Below are 15,261 nucleotides of genomic sequence, written 5' to 3'. Positions count from 1 at the left end.
TGGGAGGTTCACTTCCATGGCTTTGCGTACCATAGGAACTGGAATAAGGTGTACCATAGTTGCATTTGTTTTTTTGGTAAAATTATGTATGACAAATTTACATTAACTTTTTTAAGTTAACCTTTGTGGCATGAATGTGATGTGCATGAATAAAAAAAATTAAAATTCATGATTATGTTGTTGAGTCTTCACTTCTTATACATAATAAAACTTTTTCGCTTTCCAGGTTCAAGACCATGAATTCCCAAACTGCACGTTAAGCTTTTGAAGAGACTCAGTTTATGAGTTGCAGAACTTTATGACCGTGCACCTATCTCTTTTCATAACTTGGAGTACAAAGAATCTTTGCGTCTTCGTTGTGACTGCAACATTGGTCAGTTATGAAAACGAAGTTAGTGCACGTACATTCCCTATGCGTAATGAAACCAGGCCATGTAATGGTGTGCCGCTTTTTATAGTATTGATATTGAATACATACATACATTTGAAAGAGAATTTTCACTCTTTACTTGAAAAATTATATGAAACTTCTCTTGGCACGAATTTTCTTTCCTTTCTTTGTTTTGGGTTTGCGGATTTACTTTAGTAATGCAGCCTTTAGTTAATAATTGATACCACCATAGGAAGGGAGCATGAATTGATGGCCTTACTTAACTGATGAGCACGCGAGCGCTCTGAAACCAAGTGATGCCGCCGGCCGACCTTGGTGTCCGGCCGGAGGCTGAGGGTCAAGATAAATGCATTTCTTCCATCTGTGAAACAGCTTGGGAAAGAGAGAGAGAGATATTGTGGACTGTAAGGAGAAAAGAAACTCATTCATCCCCACAGGAATACGGAACGGATAACGAAGAGGACCGTCAAAAGCGAAGTGCCTTAATTGAGCTTTTTGGCGCCGTAGAAACGGTTGGACGTAAGAATACTCTTAAGAGCTCTTAAGTGACGTAAGAATACTCTTAAGAGCTCTTAAGTGTATTCCCACACGTAAGCATACTCTTACCACAGCAGATTGATTTTTCAATTGTTTAATTTTTATATTTAAAACAAATCTTTATTTAAATCTTATTCACAAACGATTTCGATCCGATTCACCGATTCATAAAATCATTTAGCTTTCAGATTCAAGATTGGTAAAAATACAAGTGAAATGTTGTCTTCATCAAGTATTTATAATAAAAATTAAATAAAGAAAGAGAATACAATTATATATAGAAAAAAATGGTAAGGAAGATTGTAAAATTTTGCCCTCATCAATGTAAAGGCTAGTGGGCGGCACTTATAGGCTTTCCTTAGATCGAATTTCATAAGGACAGCCATTGGAGTTGGCAGAAGCCTTTTTGGTGGGGCGAGTCAATCAAGAACAACAAGGCTTTTAGAATGAGCGAGCAGTGGGGTGAGAGTGCATTTCACCTCCTAATGTTTGAACAATTTTTTAGCCCAAAAAAATCAGGAAGTTGGTGCAAAGGCTTGTTTAGGATAAAGATGCATTTGATTTGACAGGAGACATCGAGGACAGGTTGAGAAAAAGAAGGAACCATTGATCCATTCAAAGGGCGCAGGAAGGATGAACATCTGGAAAGGAAAGCTACTTTCACATAGATATTATATACATAGAACTTGAGGGATTTGCAAGGTAACTTGTATTCTCTTTCTTTATTTACTTTTTATTATAAATACTTGATGAAGACAACATTTCACTTGTATTTTTTCCAATGTTATTAAATCTTGAATCTGAAAGCTAAATGATTTTATGAATCGTTTGTGAATAAGATTTAATTAAAGATTTGTTTTAAATATAAAAATTAAACAATTGAAAAATCAATCTGGTGTGGTAAGAGTATGCTTACGTCACTTAAGAGCTCTTAAGAGTATTCTTACGGCACTTAAGAGTGGTAAGAGCATTACCCACACTTAAGGGTGGCTATGCTCTTAAGTGTGGGTAATGCTCTTACCACTCTTAAGTGTATTCCCACACGTAAGAATACTCAGTGTTAAGAGCTCTTAAGTGACGTAAGAAATGGAGGTCGGGTACGTAGGACGGACGATCTTGGGGGCCATGCAAAACCGACTCAAACGTAGAAAAACGGTTCTCCCTCCCCTTTTTGTCTCTTTCTTTCCATGAAAACAAAACAATTCTTATCTTCATTGTCCTTTTCTAATCATCCCCGCTTGTATAAATCACCCCCCCCCCTCCCTTGGGGTCAAGCAGGGAGAGAGCAACCTGCCTGCCAGCCATTGCAATCCCTCCCTCTCTCTTTCTCTTGGAAATGACACGCTCTCTCTTCCTCTCCTCTATCCTCTGCATCCTCCTCTTGCATGGGTGCTATCTCTCTGATGCCCAGATCCTCTTCCAGGTAAACAAACCCCACCTCTCCATCTACACCCCCAAATGCCTATGCCTGCCTCCCCTGCACTTTAATTCATTCCTTTCTTGCTTGTAGGGATTTAACTGGGAGTCATGGAAGAACACGCAAGGGTGGTACAATGTGTTGAAGAACCTGGTGCCTCAACTAGCAGCAGCTGGTGTTACCCATGTGTGGCTGCCGCCTCCCTCTCAGTCCGTCTCTCCCGAAGGTACCCACCTCAATCTCCTCACTCGAAACTATTTGCTCACAACAACCATGGTAAGTGCAGAAACCTCACCTTGAGTTTGTTTCAAGGACGGAGAGAAACTTTTACGAGTGAAGCCTGGAAAAGGCAAAAGGAAAAGAAAACCTCACCCTTACTTTGTCAGCCCACGGCCCTCTAGGAAGGTACACTCGGACTCCGAGTGAAAAAAGTGTCTTTTCTTCATTTATTTTGGAGGTATGCTTTTGTTTCTCATCTTTCTTGAATCTTAGGTGACAAAATAAAAGTCTTCCTTCTCTTCAATGTGCCTCTCCAATTTCTCGCCAAGTAGACCCCACTCAGTTCCTGCCAACGTAGAACAAAAGCCTAGATGAGCCATCAAGGCACTGATCTTAGTTTGTCTATTAAAAGTCTTGTGGTTTAATTGCTCATGCCATCAAAGAATGAAAGTTAGCTTCTAGGATTAATTTATTTTATGCTAATGAAATGATTAATTCGCTTGACAAAATAAGAATAACCGGGAAAAAAAATTTTTTTGTTTGGGGAGAAAAGGTTACATGCCGGGCAGGCTCTACGACCTGAACGTGTCCAAGTACGGGAACCAGGCGCAGCTGAGGGAGTTGATCGACACGCTGCACGAATCCAACATGTATGCGGTGGCGGACATCGTGATCAACCACCGGACGGCAGAGCGGAAGGATGGGAGGGGGATATGGTGCATCTTCGAGGGTGGGACGCCCGACGACCGCCTGGATTGGGGTCCCTGGGCCATCTGCAAGGGAGACACCAAGTACTCGGACGGCACCGGCCACGACGACACCGGCGAGGACTTCGCTGCCGCGCCAGACATCGACCACCTCAACGACCGGGTCCAAAGGGAGCTCACCGATTGGCTCAACTGGCTCAAGTCTGACATCGGCTTCGACGGCTGGCGCCTCGACTTCGCCAAGGGTTACTCCGCTCAGATCGCTGGGGGCTACCTCGGCCGCACCTCGCCCGAGTTCGCCGTCGCAGAGATTTGGGGTGCCATGAGGTACGGCCAGGATGGGAAGCCGCTCTATAGCCAGGACCCTCACCGGCAGGAACTGGCCAACTGGGTGAACGGTGTGGGAGGGGCATCGGGAGCATTCGATTTCACCACAAAGGGCATACTGCAGGCGGCGGTTGAGGGAGAGCTGTGGAGGATGATCGATCCCAACGGGAAGCCTCCTGGATTCATCGGGTGGATGCCGCAGAAGGCGGTCACTTTCGTCGACAACCATGACACGGGGTCGACGCAGAGATACTGGCCCTTCCCTTCCGACAAAGTCATGCAGGGCTACGCTTACATCCTCACCCACCCTGGAGTCCCTTGCATCGTAAGCACCTCTCCCCTTTTGTTTGAATTCTCCGCTCTCACTCACTCACTCATCCATCTTCACTTCTTCTAAAATCGACATATAGAGAGCTCTCTCGTTGATCGGGAGAGCACCTAATTCGTCAAATTAAAAAGCAAAATAAATGAAACATGTTTTGCATAAATAGAAACTAATGGTGGTTGTTGACGTTCTCTGTTGCGGTGCTGCAGTTTTATGATCACTACTTCGACTGGGGTCTGGGGAAAGAGATCTGCGCGCTGAGCACCGTCAGGAACAGAAACGGGATACATCCAGGAAGCAGTGTCCGGATAATCAAGGCAGAGGCGGACCTTTACCTGGCAGCCATCGACGAGAAGATGATGATGAAGATAGGCTCCAGGACAGACTTGTCCAACTTGATCCCCCCACAGTACAAAGTGGTGGCCTCAGGAAACAACTACGCCGTCTGGGACAAAATGTAGTTCCACGTTTAAATAATTTTCCGTCCCTCTCTCCCTTTTGTTTTTTGTTTTTTCCTTTTCAAAGGATAAAGATGTAGCCCAATAAGTTTATTCTTCTTGGATTATTACCTGAAAAACGGATTATATTATTATTAAATAACAATTCATAATTTATCCTTTTATTTTCCCCCAAGGCCAAACGTTGTCTTTCGTTATCTCTCCGTGACATGTTTGATTGACAAATCAGGTGGCTTTTAAGTTGACATATTCACCGACACAAAAGTAATTGGCCGCCTAATGTGATCGCCCTCCTGAATGTATGTATTAACTAACCAATAGGTTGTTATGGGGAAGGGTATCGAGGGCACCGACCGCCCCTTAATAATCTCATCTGTGGATGTGGATGCAAACACGAGGGTCCAAGCCAAGGCCCCTCCCCTCAAAAACAGGAACCCCTCCAGTTGGTTACAGTTCTGTAAACCAGAATTAATTGGTATGGTTAGACACACATACATACATACATACAAATAAGAAGGATAGAAAATCAAAATAAGACGGATAGAAAAGAAATAGATTATAAAAATGGTACACTTTATTATAAAATTTTTTCAAAATTCTTCTTTTGAAGTAGTGTGTAAATTTGTTTCATGCACCCAACTTGATCTGGACCGGCTGGTGATCACATCTGTATTGGGCTTTGGCTACAAATAAGAAGGGAAAATTAATTATTTATTTAGAGGCGATACGGGGTTCAATCCGTCAGTATGGCTTCACTAGTTGGAAACCCCTATTTCATCATCGTAATTGTGGGGAATAAGTATTTTCGTTTACTTATTGGTGAAACATAAACTCTTATATCATGGTTTTCTTTCTCTCGACGACAATTCCTTTTCTAACATATTAGCGGATTGCGAGCTCCCCCAGCTCCCATCTTTGTGTTGTGTTGTACCTGGATGAACCAAGGATTCTTACTGAACTAATCACACCGACGAGGGAAAGTTCAAGAAAAGAAGGTACACAAAATCTAAAGATCTCAAAACCAAAATATTTGACATAGATCGTTAGATATACATATGTATTAATATATTAGAGAATGAAGGAGGCTCAGGGTTTCCAAAACTGGTGGCTATATATATATATATCAAGGCTTCCAATCACCTGGTTTGTGGAGTTGGAGGAGTGGGCTGCTAATTAAGTTGAATTATAAAGGTAAAGCCTTCAATACGCGTGGTGGATCCACACTGTTTACCCTTCTAATTGTGAATGAACCTGCTGTTTAATCTGCATGATAAACAGCTGGAGGTTATTAGACAAGTATATGCTATAAAGCAAACAGGATCGAGATCTAATAATTTTAACTTTTACATCTGATGATCGGCAAATGAGTATTGAGGATGTAACTCAACCAAAATTTCAAATCTTAGATTCAAGTCCGATTGGATAGCTTGTGTCCGACTGAGTTTGAGGTAAATTAAGTAGGTTTTGGAAAGGAAAAAAATATGTTGGGATACCTAACCTAGTAACACAACTACATACTCCCATTTGGATTCAGCGTCAAATTCGGATCCAAGGGCACCCTCAAGAGAGAGATGATTACATTTTGGTACGTACTGGACGCTCGATCGATACAAGGGTGAAGCGCTGAGCCTGAGCCTCTACCGGAACCGCTAACTGTGCTGCCAACCTGATGAACGAGTCATGTAAAATTGTGTGTGAGGTGCCGTTGTCGAAAGGGAAAATAAAACAAACACGAAACGTGAGGTGAGGAGGCGTATGAAGCAAGAAGTGCGACGTTTGCAGGCACAGACAAAGCGCGTCGCCGCTGGAAATGACAAGTGCAGGGGAAAGGAGGAGGTTTCAGATGAAAGAAACAGCGGCAACGACATGGAAATGGATGGAGCAGAGGCGACCCGATCATCTGCTACACACACAAGCGATGATGCGTTTCGTTGTTGTCCCGAGTCCCGACCATCCCCAACCCATATGGCGAAGTGGTGTCTGCAGCTATAGATCATATCACTGTCACTGTGATTTCGGTCCATCCACATCGCCTGTTAGCTATGGCTGCTGCCTCTAAAATTAATGAGGAGACACCATTTTCCTAGCATTTGGTAGTGGGAGCCAAAATTTGGCACCACAACTTGGATTCGTTTTCCTCGCAATCAACTAAATTAAATTAAATGTCAATGTCAATGTCGATGTCCTGGGCAGAGTGCAACTCCGATCAATCGAGTGCAATCTACTTTTTCGATTTCTAACTTTCGATGATATCTCTTTTAAAACAAAGAGTAGAAGGAAGGGGTTGATAGTGGATCGTTGGGACCGATTCAAAAGTTGTTCGGCCCCTCATTTTTGATCCATCGCTTGTTCATCATTCATGATTGAGTTAGAAACGGGGTACCAGGCCTGCCCAAATTTGGAGAGCGCCCCATGGCCCACCCCCCCACTTTGAAAAATGGGGTCCGTTCTTTCTTCGATTCGATTCTATTCTATTCCATTTTTATGCAACCAACTCTCCTTAACGTGCGGTGTTTAAGCATGCGGAGGTGGAGCCCGCTTCAACTGCTTTCCCTTTCCTCCATTATTCAGAAAGGATGCAGTTTTTCCTTTCCTTGATCAAAGACACAAATTTCTTTTTCCACCTTGTGGGCGTCTCGATTGATATGGCTCATAAAGCATGGTGTTGATGACAAAACACATATGTGCAGCTACCACCATTGGCTATGGTAGTTGTCACCCTTTCTCATCTAATATGGGTCGCCACATGCCCTTCTTAGATTTTGTCTACTTAATTTAAGCATTGGCCATTTAGACGCAATTCGGGTGGTTCTATTACCACCTTGTTGGCTTTAATACTTCTGCCGCGCACTAGCAGCATGCAGTAAACGTTCACTTTGCCTTTCATAGGCTTATAAATTAACCCCATCGTTCCATTTTCCCCAAAAGCGAGTAGAAAACTAAAAGTTGAGGATCTGACGGAAATGGGTTGGCGAGAGGATAGCAAGAGCTGCGCCGGCAATCGCAAGCGGCCATGACTCATCCGAACGCTATTCCAACTCCTGTGAGAAAGCAGTGCAACCTTTTCTGTCTGTGCATTGCAGAGAAGAAATTCTGTCTTTCCTCATTCCAAAACTCCACTCCCATGCTCGCCACAAGCAAACGGCTGCTGCCTCAACCTTGACGACACCGGTGGTGCCATGAAAAAATTAAGCTTGTTATTCCGTGACTTAGCTAAGTCGGCACTCAGACTGATTTGTAATTGCTTATAGCCTTAAAAAAAAGATTGGTTTGACACTAGCCATGACCATATAGAGATAGAAGAAATGACGATGGCGAAATGGAAATCTTGTGGGCAATTCAAAGGAAGCAGGTGGTGTTTTTTTTTTTTTTTTTTGGACATTATATATCACATCATTTTCATTTTCCACTGCCCTTCTGATATATCTCCTACTACTGCTAGAACCTAGATTTCATATCCAGACATCGAAAATAGCGTCCCAGTTAACTAACCCCTGGGACAAGCATTTCACTGGTCTTTAATTTCTTTAGTAAAACTTCCGTGGACGAAACCAGAAAGAGCGAAAAAGAAAAAAAAAAAAAGGACGGGGAAGAAGAACTCTCTGTAGTCGAGTAGGCCAGTGCACGTATGAGGTGGGCAGAGAGAAAAAGAAGGCTCAAAGCTGCGTCTTTGCCTGAGATGCAAAGTAGTTAGCCAGTGCCAGAGCGTTGCTCGTCATCTCAGTGACGCATCCGATCTTGCCGGAAACCGCCCCGCCAACAGCCTCGTCCAGCCCGTCGAAACCGTCCGTGCACGTACCCTCGTTGGTGAGCGCGGCGCTCATCCACGTCTGCACGTTGCTGAGCTGCCACCGGAGCGTCTCCCTCTTCAGTGCCTTGAGCTCCTTCATGGACGCCCGCATCTGGCTGGCCGCGTCGGCCAGCATCTTGGTGCAGTCGGAAAGTGCGAGCTTCTCCGCGTTCCCGCCGCTCGTATGCCTCATGCTCAACATGTAGATAGCCGCATCTGTCACGGAGGAGAGGGTGACTGATATGGCGACGCCGACGAGGTTCCTGGGGTTCCTCCTGATCCGGTCGGCGTGAGAGGAAAGCGAGGAAAAGCAGAGGGAGGGGTACAAGGTGGAAGCGCAGGCGTTGTTGACGTACAAGTAATCCTCGGCGGTGGCCGCGTAGGAGGCGGCAGCGGCCGAGGTGGTGGCTGAGATGAAAAGGGCGATGATCCACCAGGAATTGGCCATGCTTGGCTGGCTCTGGCTGACTGTTTCCTCACGTCCGACTCGAAAGTTGTGAAGAAGAGTTGCATAAGCGACCAATATATAGGGAGGGGCCGATGGTAGGATGCGCATGCAGTGGCACAAGTGAAAATTTATGAGGTTTTCTCCTTGCTTTTCCCTTCGTTTCTTTTACTTGCATTACGACGATTTATGAGTGGCAGTGGCGCCTGCCATCCAACCGAGTTAATTCTCCTCGCAAGGGAGAGCATAAGAAAAATTAGATGCATGCTTTCGTGCACGCAAACACATATATTCAACCGAAAATACACCGACTCCAGAACGCATTGAGTATTCGAAAACCTTACCACACATAAACGTGGTATTGATAGATGATTGACTTTTTAAGAACCCACTCACGACTTACTCAACTATTGCACATGGGTCAATTTTCTCAATGCAAGAAAGTCAATAGCTTATAATATATTATAGTTGTATTAATACTTAAAACTGAAAGCTATTTTTCTTACTCAGCAAGTTTATAGCAATCCACAGCTAGTTGAAAGATATCTTCCACATGCACTTGATATATCTTGGTTTTCCTGCAGAATCTTCATTCCCTTTAAGCTTTTCCTTTGTTTCTTTGTTTTTTTTTTTTTTTTTTTTTTTATTTGCAAACCCCAAAGCTTAATTTGCCCTAATTGGAAAAGAAATAATAATATAATTAGGTGAAACGATAGACGTATGAGTTGGCCTGCCTGTTAGCCATAATAGACAGATGGCCCAAACACCGGCCCGGTGGTTGGCGGCCAGAGAGCGATGGCATCTCTAATATAAGTCTAAACTGGAAGCGGAAGGTTGAGGAGTGAGTACCAGCGGAAGCTTATGCTACGGCGAAGGCTGTCTTAGTCAGCTTTGAAAATTTAACAGAAATATGTATAACTAATTTGTTCGGACCGCTTCCTTCCATTCTATACTGGGTCTGAGTACTTGTGGATGCATGTGATCATCGCCGGAGAAAAATTAAAGGCGGTGGGGGCGAGAGAGGGCAATGATGTACTAGATAAGCAGGCTGCTGCTCGATGGGCCATGTCTGGCAGATGAGGACCAAGATTGAAGCCACGACAGACGGAGTAGCGGTCGGTCCCTTCTCGCCACCATCACATGCTTCCTTTTTCCGTCTTCCCTTCCCCATACATACACAGAGAGCCGACTCAAATCCAAAATACATCTGATCCAAAGTGCTTAAGCAGTTGATTTCTGCACTAGAGTTTAATTTTAATTTGTTTTTAGGTTGGAACCTAGCTACATCTCTTTTCGTTTGTAAATAAAGGATCCACGATTAGATCCACACTCAAGTAATTGGATCTAGAAATATCCGCATCCCATATGTTCACATGGTTCCAGATCCTTGGGCATTCCTCTCCTCCATAAAAAGTAGATCATACTCAATTTGTGGCGGATACTGAATTCAAGATTTTACCCCTTCCCCACACTTCTCCAAGTTGTGTTTTCCAGTTGTTTACTTTAAGCAGAGTTAATTTCTGTAGTTCCTCAGTTTAGCAGTTTCAAGTCGATCTAAAACTCCTTATCACTGCGTTAATGGGCTAAAGTTTTCACCCATTTGGACTCTTATGCTACATGCTCGAACAAAAGTCAATGACAGCTTGCAATAATTAAGAACGAGAAAAGTTCCATAAAAGCTTTCTAGCTTAATTTTTTTGGAACTCAATGTCAAAATAGGTGACTAGAGAGAAGACAGACCATTAGCCAAGGCAAGAAAGAGAGGGAGGGAAACTTGATGAGGTTATTACAAAGAGCCAATTACCATCAAGCGCTTGCTAAGAAGATAACGATAAGTTGGTGGCCATTAATAATATATAACGAAGCTGAAAAGACTTGTTGATGTTTAACTGTCAGTATTTGATTTGCCAATGTGCGGACAGCGATGAACGTGCAGGGAGAAAAAAGTGTAATTCATTGGAGAAGGTGATACGCAGATGGAAAGTGAAAAAATGAAATTCACAAAATATCCTTTTCTAAGCAATCCGCTGGCCTTTCCTTCTCTACTTTTCCTTCCTTTGATCTGTTCATAACTTGGAGGAAAGTAGTGTGCGTCTTTGGTAGGATCCAGATCAGTGGATTTGTCGATCACAGGCCGCGCATCCAAAAAATGCTACAGCAGATGAAACCAGAGTAAAAGATCCAATGAAACTGTTGTGTTGTTTCTTAGATTATGTAGCCAACAGGCAGCCGGCGAATTTGGATACAATTACGATGGAATAGTTTTGGCTTACACTGGTCATAGGTCAAACCCCTCATATCCAACATACCGAATCTGCCATCCATCCATCGGATGTATCACGTCGTGAAGCATCCAAATTCAAATTCAAGTATTAGGCTGTATTGATTAAGGAAGAGAAAAAAAACAGACGGCATGTAAACAATCAATCAAGCATAAAACCGGCGAGGACGCTTCGGACCATGTAGAATCGAATCTGCATCACAAAATTTCTGCAAAGAATACCAAGCCCTAGAGAAAGATCATGAGCTAGTTGGTTTTTGTTTGTAAAAGGTTCAAGTAATTGTCCAGCCCTAAGAAAGAGCACCGAATACAAAATTATTTGTATATATTTTAACAAGTCTTAGTTACAGATGGACATGTGTGAACAATTTAGCATGCTAAGATTTATAACATGGTTTAACTTAAAGAAGGAAAAATTCGTTCTTCTTATTTCCCTATAAGCTTCGATGTATCAAGAAGGCTTCTGCTCCGGTTGAACACAACTTTTGTAGTTAATGTACGGGCTGTTTGATGGTAGTAAGTAGTATACATTGTTATTGTCTTACAAATCTGAACACATGCAGTGGCAGGCCCGCCAGCCCATGTATCCAGCTTTCACACTCTCCCTTCAGATGGGGGAAGATATAACCTCCTCTGTAAGGTACATTAATAGTTTAAATTATATGTATATATGTATAAGGGAACTCATGTGGGTTGGTATGGCAATTGCCCATGGCAGCCCAGACCTGCCTGCCCCCACTGCTGACTTAAATCAAATAACAGGAGTGCTGATTTATGTCATCTGAATGACATTATGCTTTTGAATCTTATGGGGCATTTGATTGCCCTCATACTAAACCCTCAGGATTTTGCAATTCTGGATTTACCATCACACGGCCTTTCACTTCACATTTTAAACCCTTTCTTTTTTCAAAGTAAAAAGATAAAGGATTTAAAGTGTGGACCCTAAAATTTTTAATTTAATAAACTTATGAATTGTATCCTGAATCTTTTGCCACATCTTATCAGATCCATCAATTTTAAATCTCAATCAATTAAACTCTCCCTCGTATTCTCGTAACTGGAACGAGAAAACCGGCCATAACGTTGGGTCAGGACAATTTGTCGTTCGTATATTCTGTCTGTCGCCCCATGAACAGGAGAGAGCAGCATTTGAAAAGAAATGGAGTGGAGGGAGGAACATAATGATGATATGATCGGGTGCCGAAGGCGTGGGCACAAAATCCTCCGCGATTATCGCGTCCCTACAGGCGCAGGCGCAGGCCAGGTGGGGGCACACTCTGCCTTCCAACCTCCGCCATCGTCAACCCTGAGGCAAGATGCCATCACCACACCAAGCAATCCCCCATGTGATGTGAAGTGAGGTGAAGGGTGCCTCTCTGCTCTCAATTCAATTCATGGCAAGAATGTAAAGCAATCAGGGACTTCCGCTTCTTCTTCTTCTTCTTCGATCGGCACATGCATGCACACTTCTTGAAGCTTAATTGGAGCCGGCGAGGTTTCTCCATTCATCTTAGTTACACATGATTCGGCATACTCAACAGTAATACCCAATAACCATTGGGGATCATACTTTTGTCCTTCAACAATGGTCTCAATTCTTTTTCTTTTTGGGAATTCAACCACTATAGCAAACCAGATTTAGTTGAATTTTCAAATCTAATGGGTTCCACGTAACTACGTCTCGCGTAAATGCTTCCATTTCTCGAGCCAGTCCAAAAAGGACTAGGCACCATCTTAGCCTAACATCCAAACTCAAAACCGGCTTTCACCAACCTATTGCCCTTCCCTTCCCATGCAGATGCATGCATGTAGCCGAGCCGCACAAGCAACAAAAAAACAAGTTAGGCATCTGACCAGATATACAATAAGATTCCTTATAGCTTTCCTCTAAATATTGAAGCATGAAAAACCAGTGGTCAGCTCTCGAACGACAAGCCCTAACATTCTATGAGAGTGAGTGAAAATATGTGATGGTTTGACCTTATGAATAGCAATGAATACAAAAGCCATTTAATTGTCTGGCTCATATTTTTCTTATTTACGAGTTCACTAAGAAGAAAGGATTTGAGAAGCTTACAGGAAGACCTGCTATCTCGAGTTCACCGGTGAGGCCCCTGGCCAAAGAAGAAAAAAAGAATGGAAATTAATCTAAAAATCCTGAAATAAGCTGAGTTGAACTTGTTCAGCACGCCCAGCTCTTCCTGCTAAGTTAGCGGAACTCGAAACCAAAACCAGCCAACATATTCAAAAACGAGAAAAGAATGAAGAGGTTTACCAGCTCTACAAAATTGAGCACATTCTGGTCTTCCTTCAATCGAAGAGAACAGCTTTACCCCCAGAGAATGCATCGGAGCAACACTGATGCTGGGGCTTTACCTCTAACCGGATCAAGCCTCGGGGCTGGATTGATCATGCAAAATTAATCTAGTGGATTAGCCCCTACCAGAGATCCAAATTATAACAGTCCCATCAAACTCTGGATTTTTAATTTGGTACCATAGTTTCGCTATCTATTTTTATCCTGCATAATCATGAGTACAACCATCACTAATAATGTCGATTTGCAAATAACTTACTAAATGTATTGCAGTAAAATTCCACTTGCATCTGATTCTTTCAGGGCTAGGCAGCACGGGTCATCCAGGGTAACCCAACTTGCTCAGGCATCTACTTTCAATCGAATCGAATCAAATATTTGATGTGGGTCCAACTCGAGATTGATATTAGTAGCATTAAGTTGTTGGAACTTACGAAAACAATTTCTTTCACAATCTCATTTCTCTATTTGCAGTAAACCCCGAAAAAAAAAGTTGGGGAGGGCGTGTAATTACTACAACTAATTGTCCAGTTCCAAAATAATAAAAAACTTTTAGTTGGGGGTGTTTATTGCCAACAAAATTGCCCGTTGAATTCTTGTAGTTCCTCTGCAGTGGCAACGGCGTCCACCATGACAATCAAGTTCCTTCCATGACAATCAAGTTCCTTGTTTTCCTGGTTTGCGAAGGTACGCAGACAAATTGGTGTTTGTCTACCAATTTCAAGACCACGGACCGATAGCCTGTGTTTCATTCACAATGCACGTCTCCGACCATAAATTTGGCAATGGCCGACGGTGCTGCTCTGCCTCAAGGGAAAAGGATCTACTGAAAGGTTGTTGAACTGTTTCTTCTAATCTGCAAAGTGAAACGCTAGCTTCTAAGTTTAGTTGATGCTGTCGTCATTCTTTTAAAATGGTGGTGACAGCTTGTCGCATATTGATCTTGCTATCCATGGTTCCACGATCGCAGATGTTGCATGGTCAGACCCAATGTCTCCATTTTCAGCTTTATTAATCTCAATTCAGCCCGAGTCTCCGTAATTGGTAATAAGGATGACGTGGGGGACAGATAGAAATTGCAGTGGATAATGACGACACAGTGAAAGGGTAGGAATTACTAATATCTTTAGAACCATCAAATGTTTGCAAAGTACGTGCGCGCACGATTGTGAAGGAAGATCGACATGGGTGCCGTTTGTTGGGGACCATTTGGCGGCTACAACTCTGATTTTGGCCATTGAGGATGAAGGTTGTTCTTGAAACCCTGATATTTTGATTGCCAAATTGCTATTTTCAGCGAGAAAAGTCATCTACTAAATAATTACTTTACAGGATTGTGCTTGGACAAATTATTTGTATCGCCAAAATGCTAGTTTGAAGTGACGAAAGTCATTTAGATTACTAGGGAATTACATACGGACAAACTTAGTTCGACATCCGCAAATTGGGTTGCACTGCAGGTCTCAGGAGCAACCCGCTTGAGAACGCGCATGACGGCAGACGTGAAAATCAGCTTTCTTGCGCTTGGTTGCCATGATGTAACTGCAGTGAAGAGGCTAATTAATCTTTTAGATCTCTACTATCTGATCGCCTGAACAGGCAGCACAGACGAACTTTCGCGATATGTCAGCTTTCACTTAACCATTGACTAGAGCGTCAATGCACCTATCTTTTGGCCATGGAGGAAAGTCGTGTGGACAAAGTTGTTTTTAAGTGTGTGGCAGCTAGCAGATGTGATTTCATGGCATCCACACGGTCTGGTCCAGGTTTGAGCCTGTGACGGTTCAAGCCTTTGATGCAAATTAAGTGATTTCAGGGCAACCCCACCCACACCGGTTGGTCCAGGTTTGGGCTTGTCACCGTTCAAGCCTTCGATGCAAATTAACGAGATCTCAAAGCATCCATCGACAGGTTGGTCCAGGTTCGAGTTTCTGATTGTTCAACCCCCTGAGGAGCCAGATTTAACAGCATGATACGTGGGTTTGCCACTTTGAGGCCAAGGTTAGATCCTATTTACCGCTTCCGACGCTTCGACTCCAAAAGG

The 15,261-nt window shown here is 43.1% G+C and overlaps 2 protein-coding genes across 2 annotated transcripts; one reads left to right on the top strand and one right to left on the bottom strand.

Annotated features, from left to right (window-relative positions):
- The first annotated feature begins 2,208 nt into the window (after positions 1–2,208).
- Positions 2,209–4,556, top strand: LOC116259735 (alpha-amylase isozyme 3C). The gene is made up of 4 exons (XM_031637655.2): positions 2,209–2,351; positions 2,439–2,571; positions 3,118–3,923; positions 4,133–4,556. The coding sequence occupies exons 1-4, from the start codon at positions 2,265–2,267 to the stop codon at positions 4,382–4,384; spliced, it is 1,278 nt and encodes a 425-aa protein (XP_031493515.1). The 5' UTR covers positions 2,209–2,264; the 3' UTR covers positions 4,385–4,556.
- Positions 4,557–7,853: 3,297 nt separating this feature from the next.
- On the bottom strand, positions 7,854–8,663 carry LOC116259202 (pectinesterase inhibitor 10-like). The gene has a single exon (XM_031636893.2). The coding sequence runs from the start codon at positions 8,617–8,619 to the stop codon at positions 8,038–8,040; it is 582 nt and encodes a 193-aa protein (XP_031492753.1). The 5' UTR covers positions 8,620–8,663; the 3' UTR covers positions 7,854–8,037.
- Between the last annotated feature and the right edge of the window lie 6,598 nt (positions 8,664–15,261).

The sequence above is a fragment of the Nymphaea colorata genome, chromosome 8, assembly GCF_008831285.2.
Source record: "Nymphaea colorata isolate Beijing-Zhang1983 chromosome 8, ASM883128v2, whole genome shotgun sequence".
In the NCBI taxonomy this organism is placed as follows: domain Eukaryota; kingdom Viridiplantae; phylum Streptophyta; class Magnoliopsida; order Nymphaeales; family Nymphaeaceae; genus Nymphaea; species Nymphaea colorata.
This window is presented reverse-complemented; position numbering and strand designations above follow the sequence as displayed.

Bases quoted from the DNA above. Each gene is read 5' to 3' on its own strand.
- LOC116259735 (XM_031637655.2), top strand. From the start codon at position 2,265: ATGACACGCTCTCTCTTCCTCTCCTCTATCCTCTGCATCCTCCTCTTG. The intron at 2,572-3,117 runs GTACCCACCTCA...TGGGGAGAAAAG, and splicing joins TCAGTCCGTCTCTCCCGAAG to GTTACATGCCGGGCAGGCTC. The intron at 3,924-4,132 runs GTAAGCACCTCT...GCGGTGCTGCAG, and splicing joins ACCCTGGAGTCCCTTGCATC to TTTTATGATCACTACTTCGA.
- LOC116259202 (XM_031636893.2), bottom strand. From the start codon at position 8,619: ATGGCCAATTCCTGGTGGATCATCGCCCTTTTCATCTCAGCCACCACC.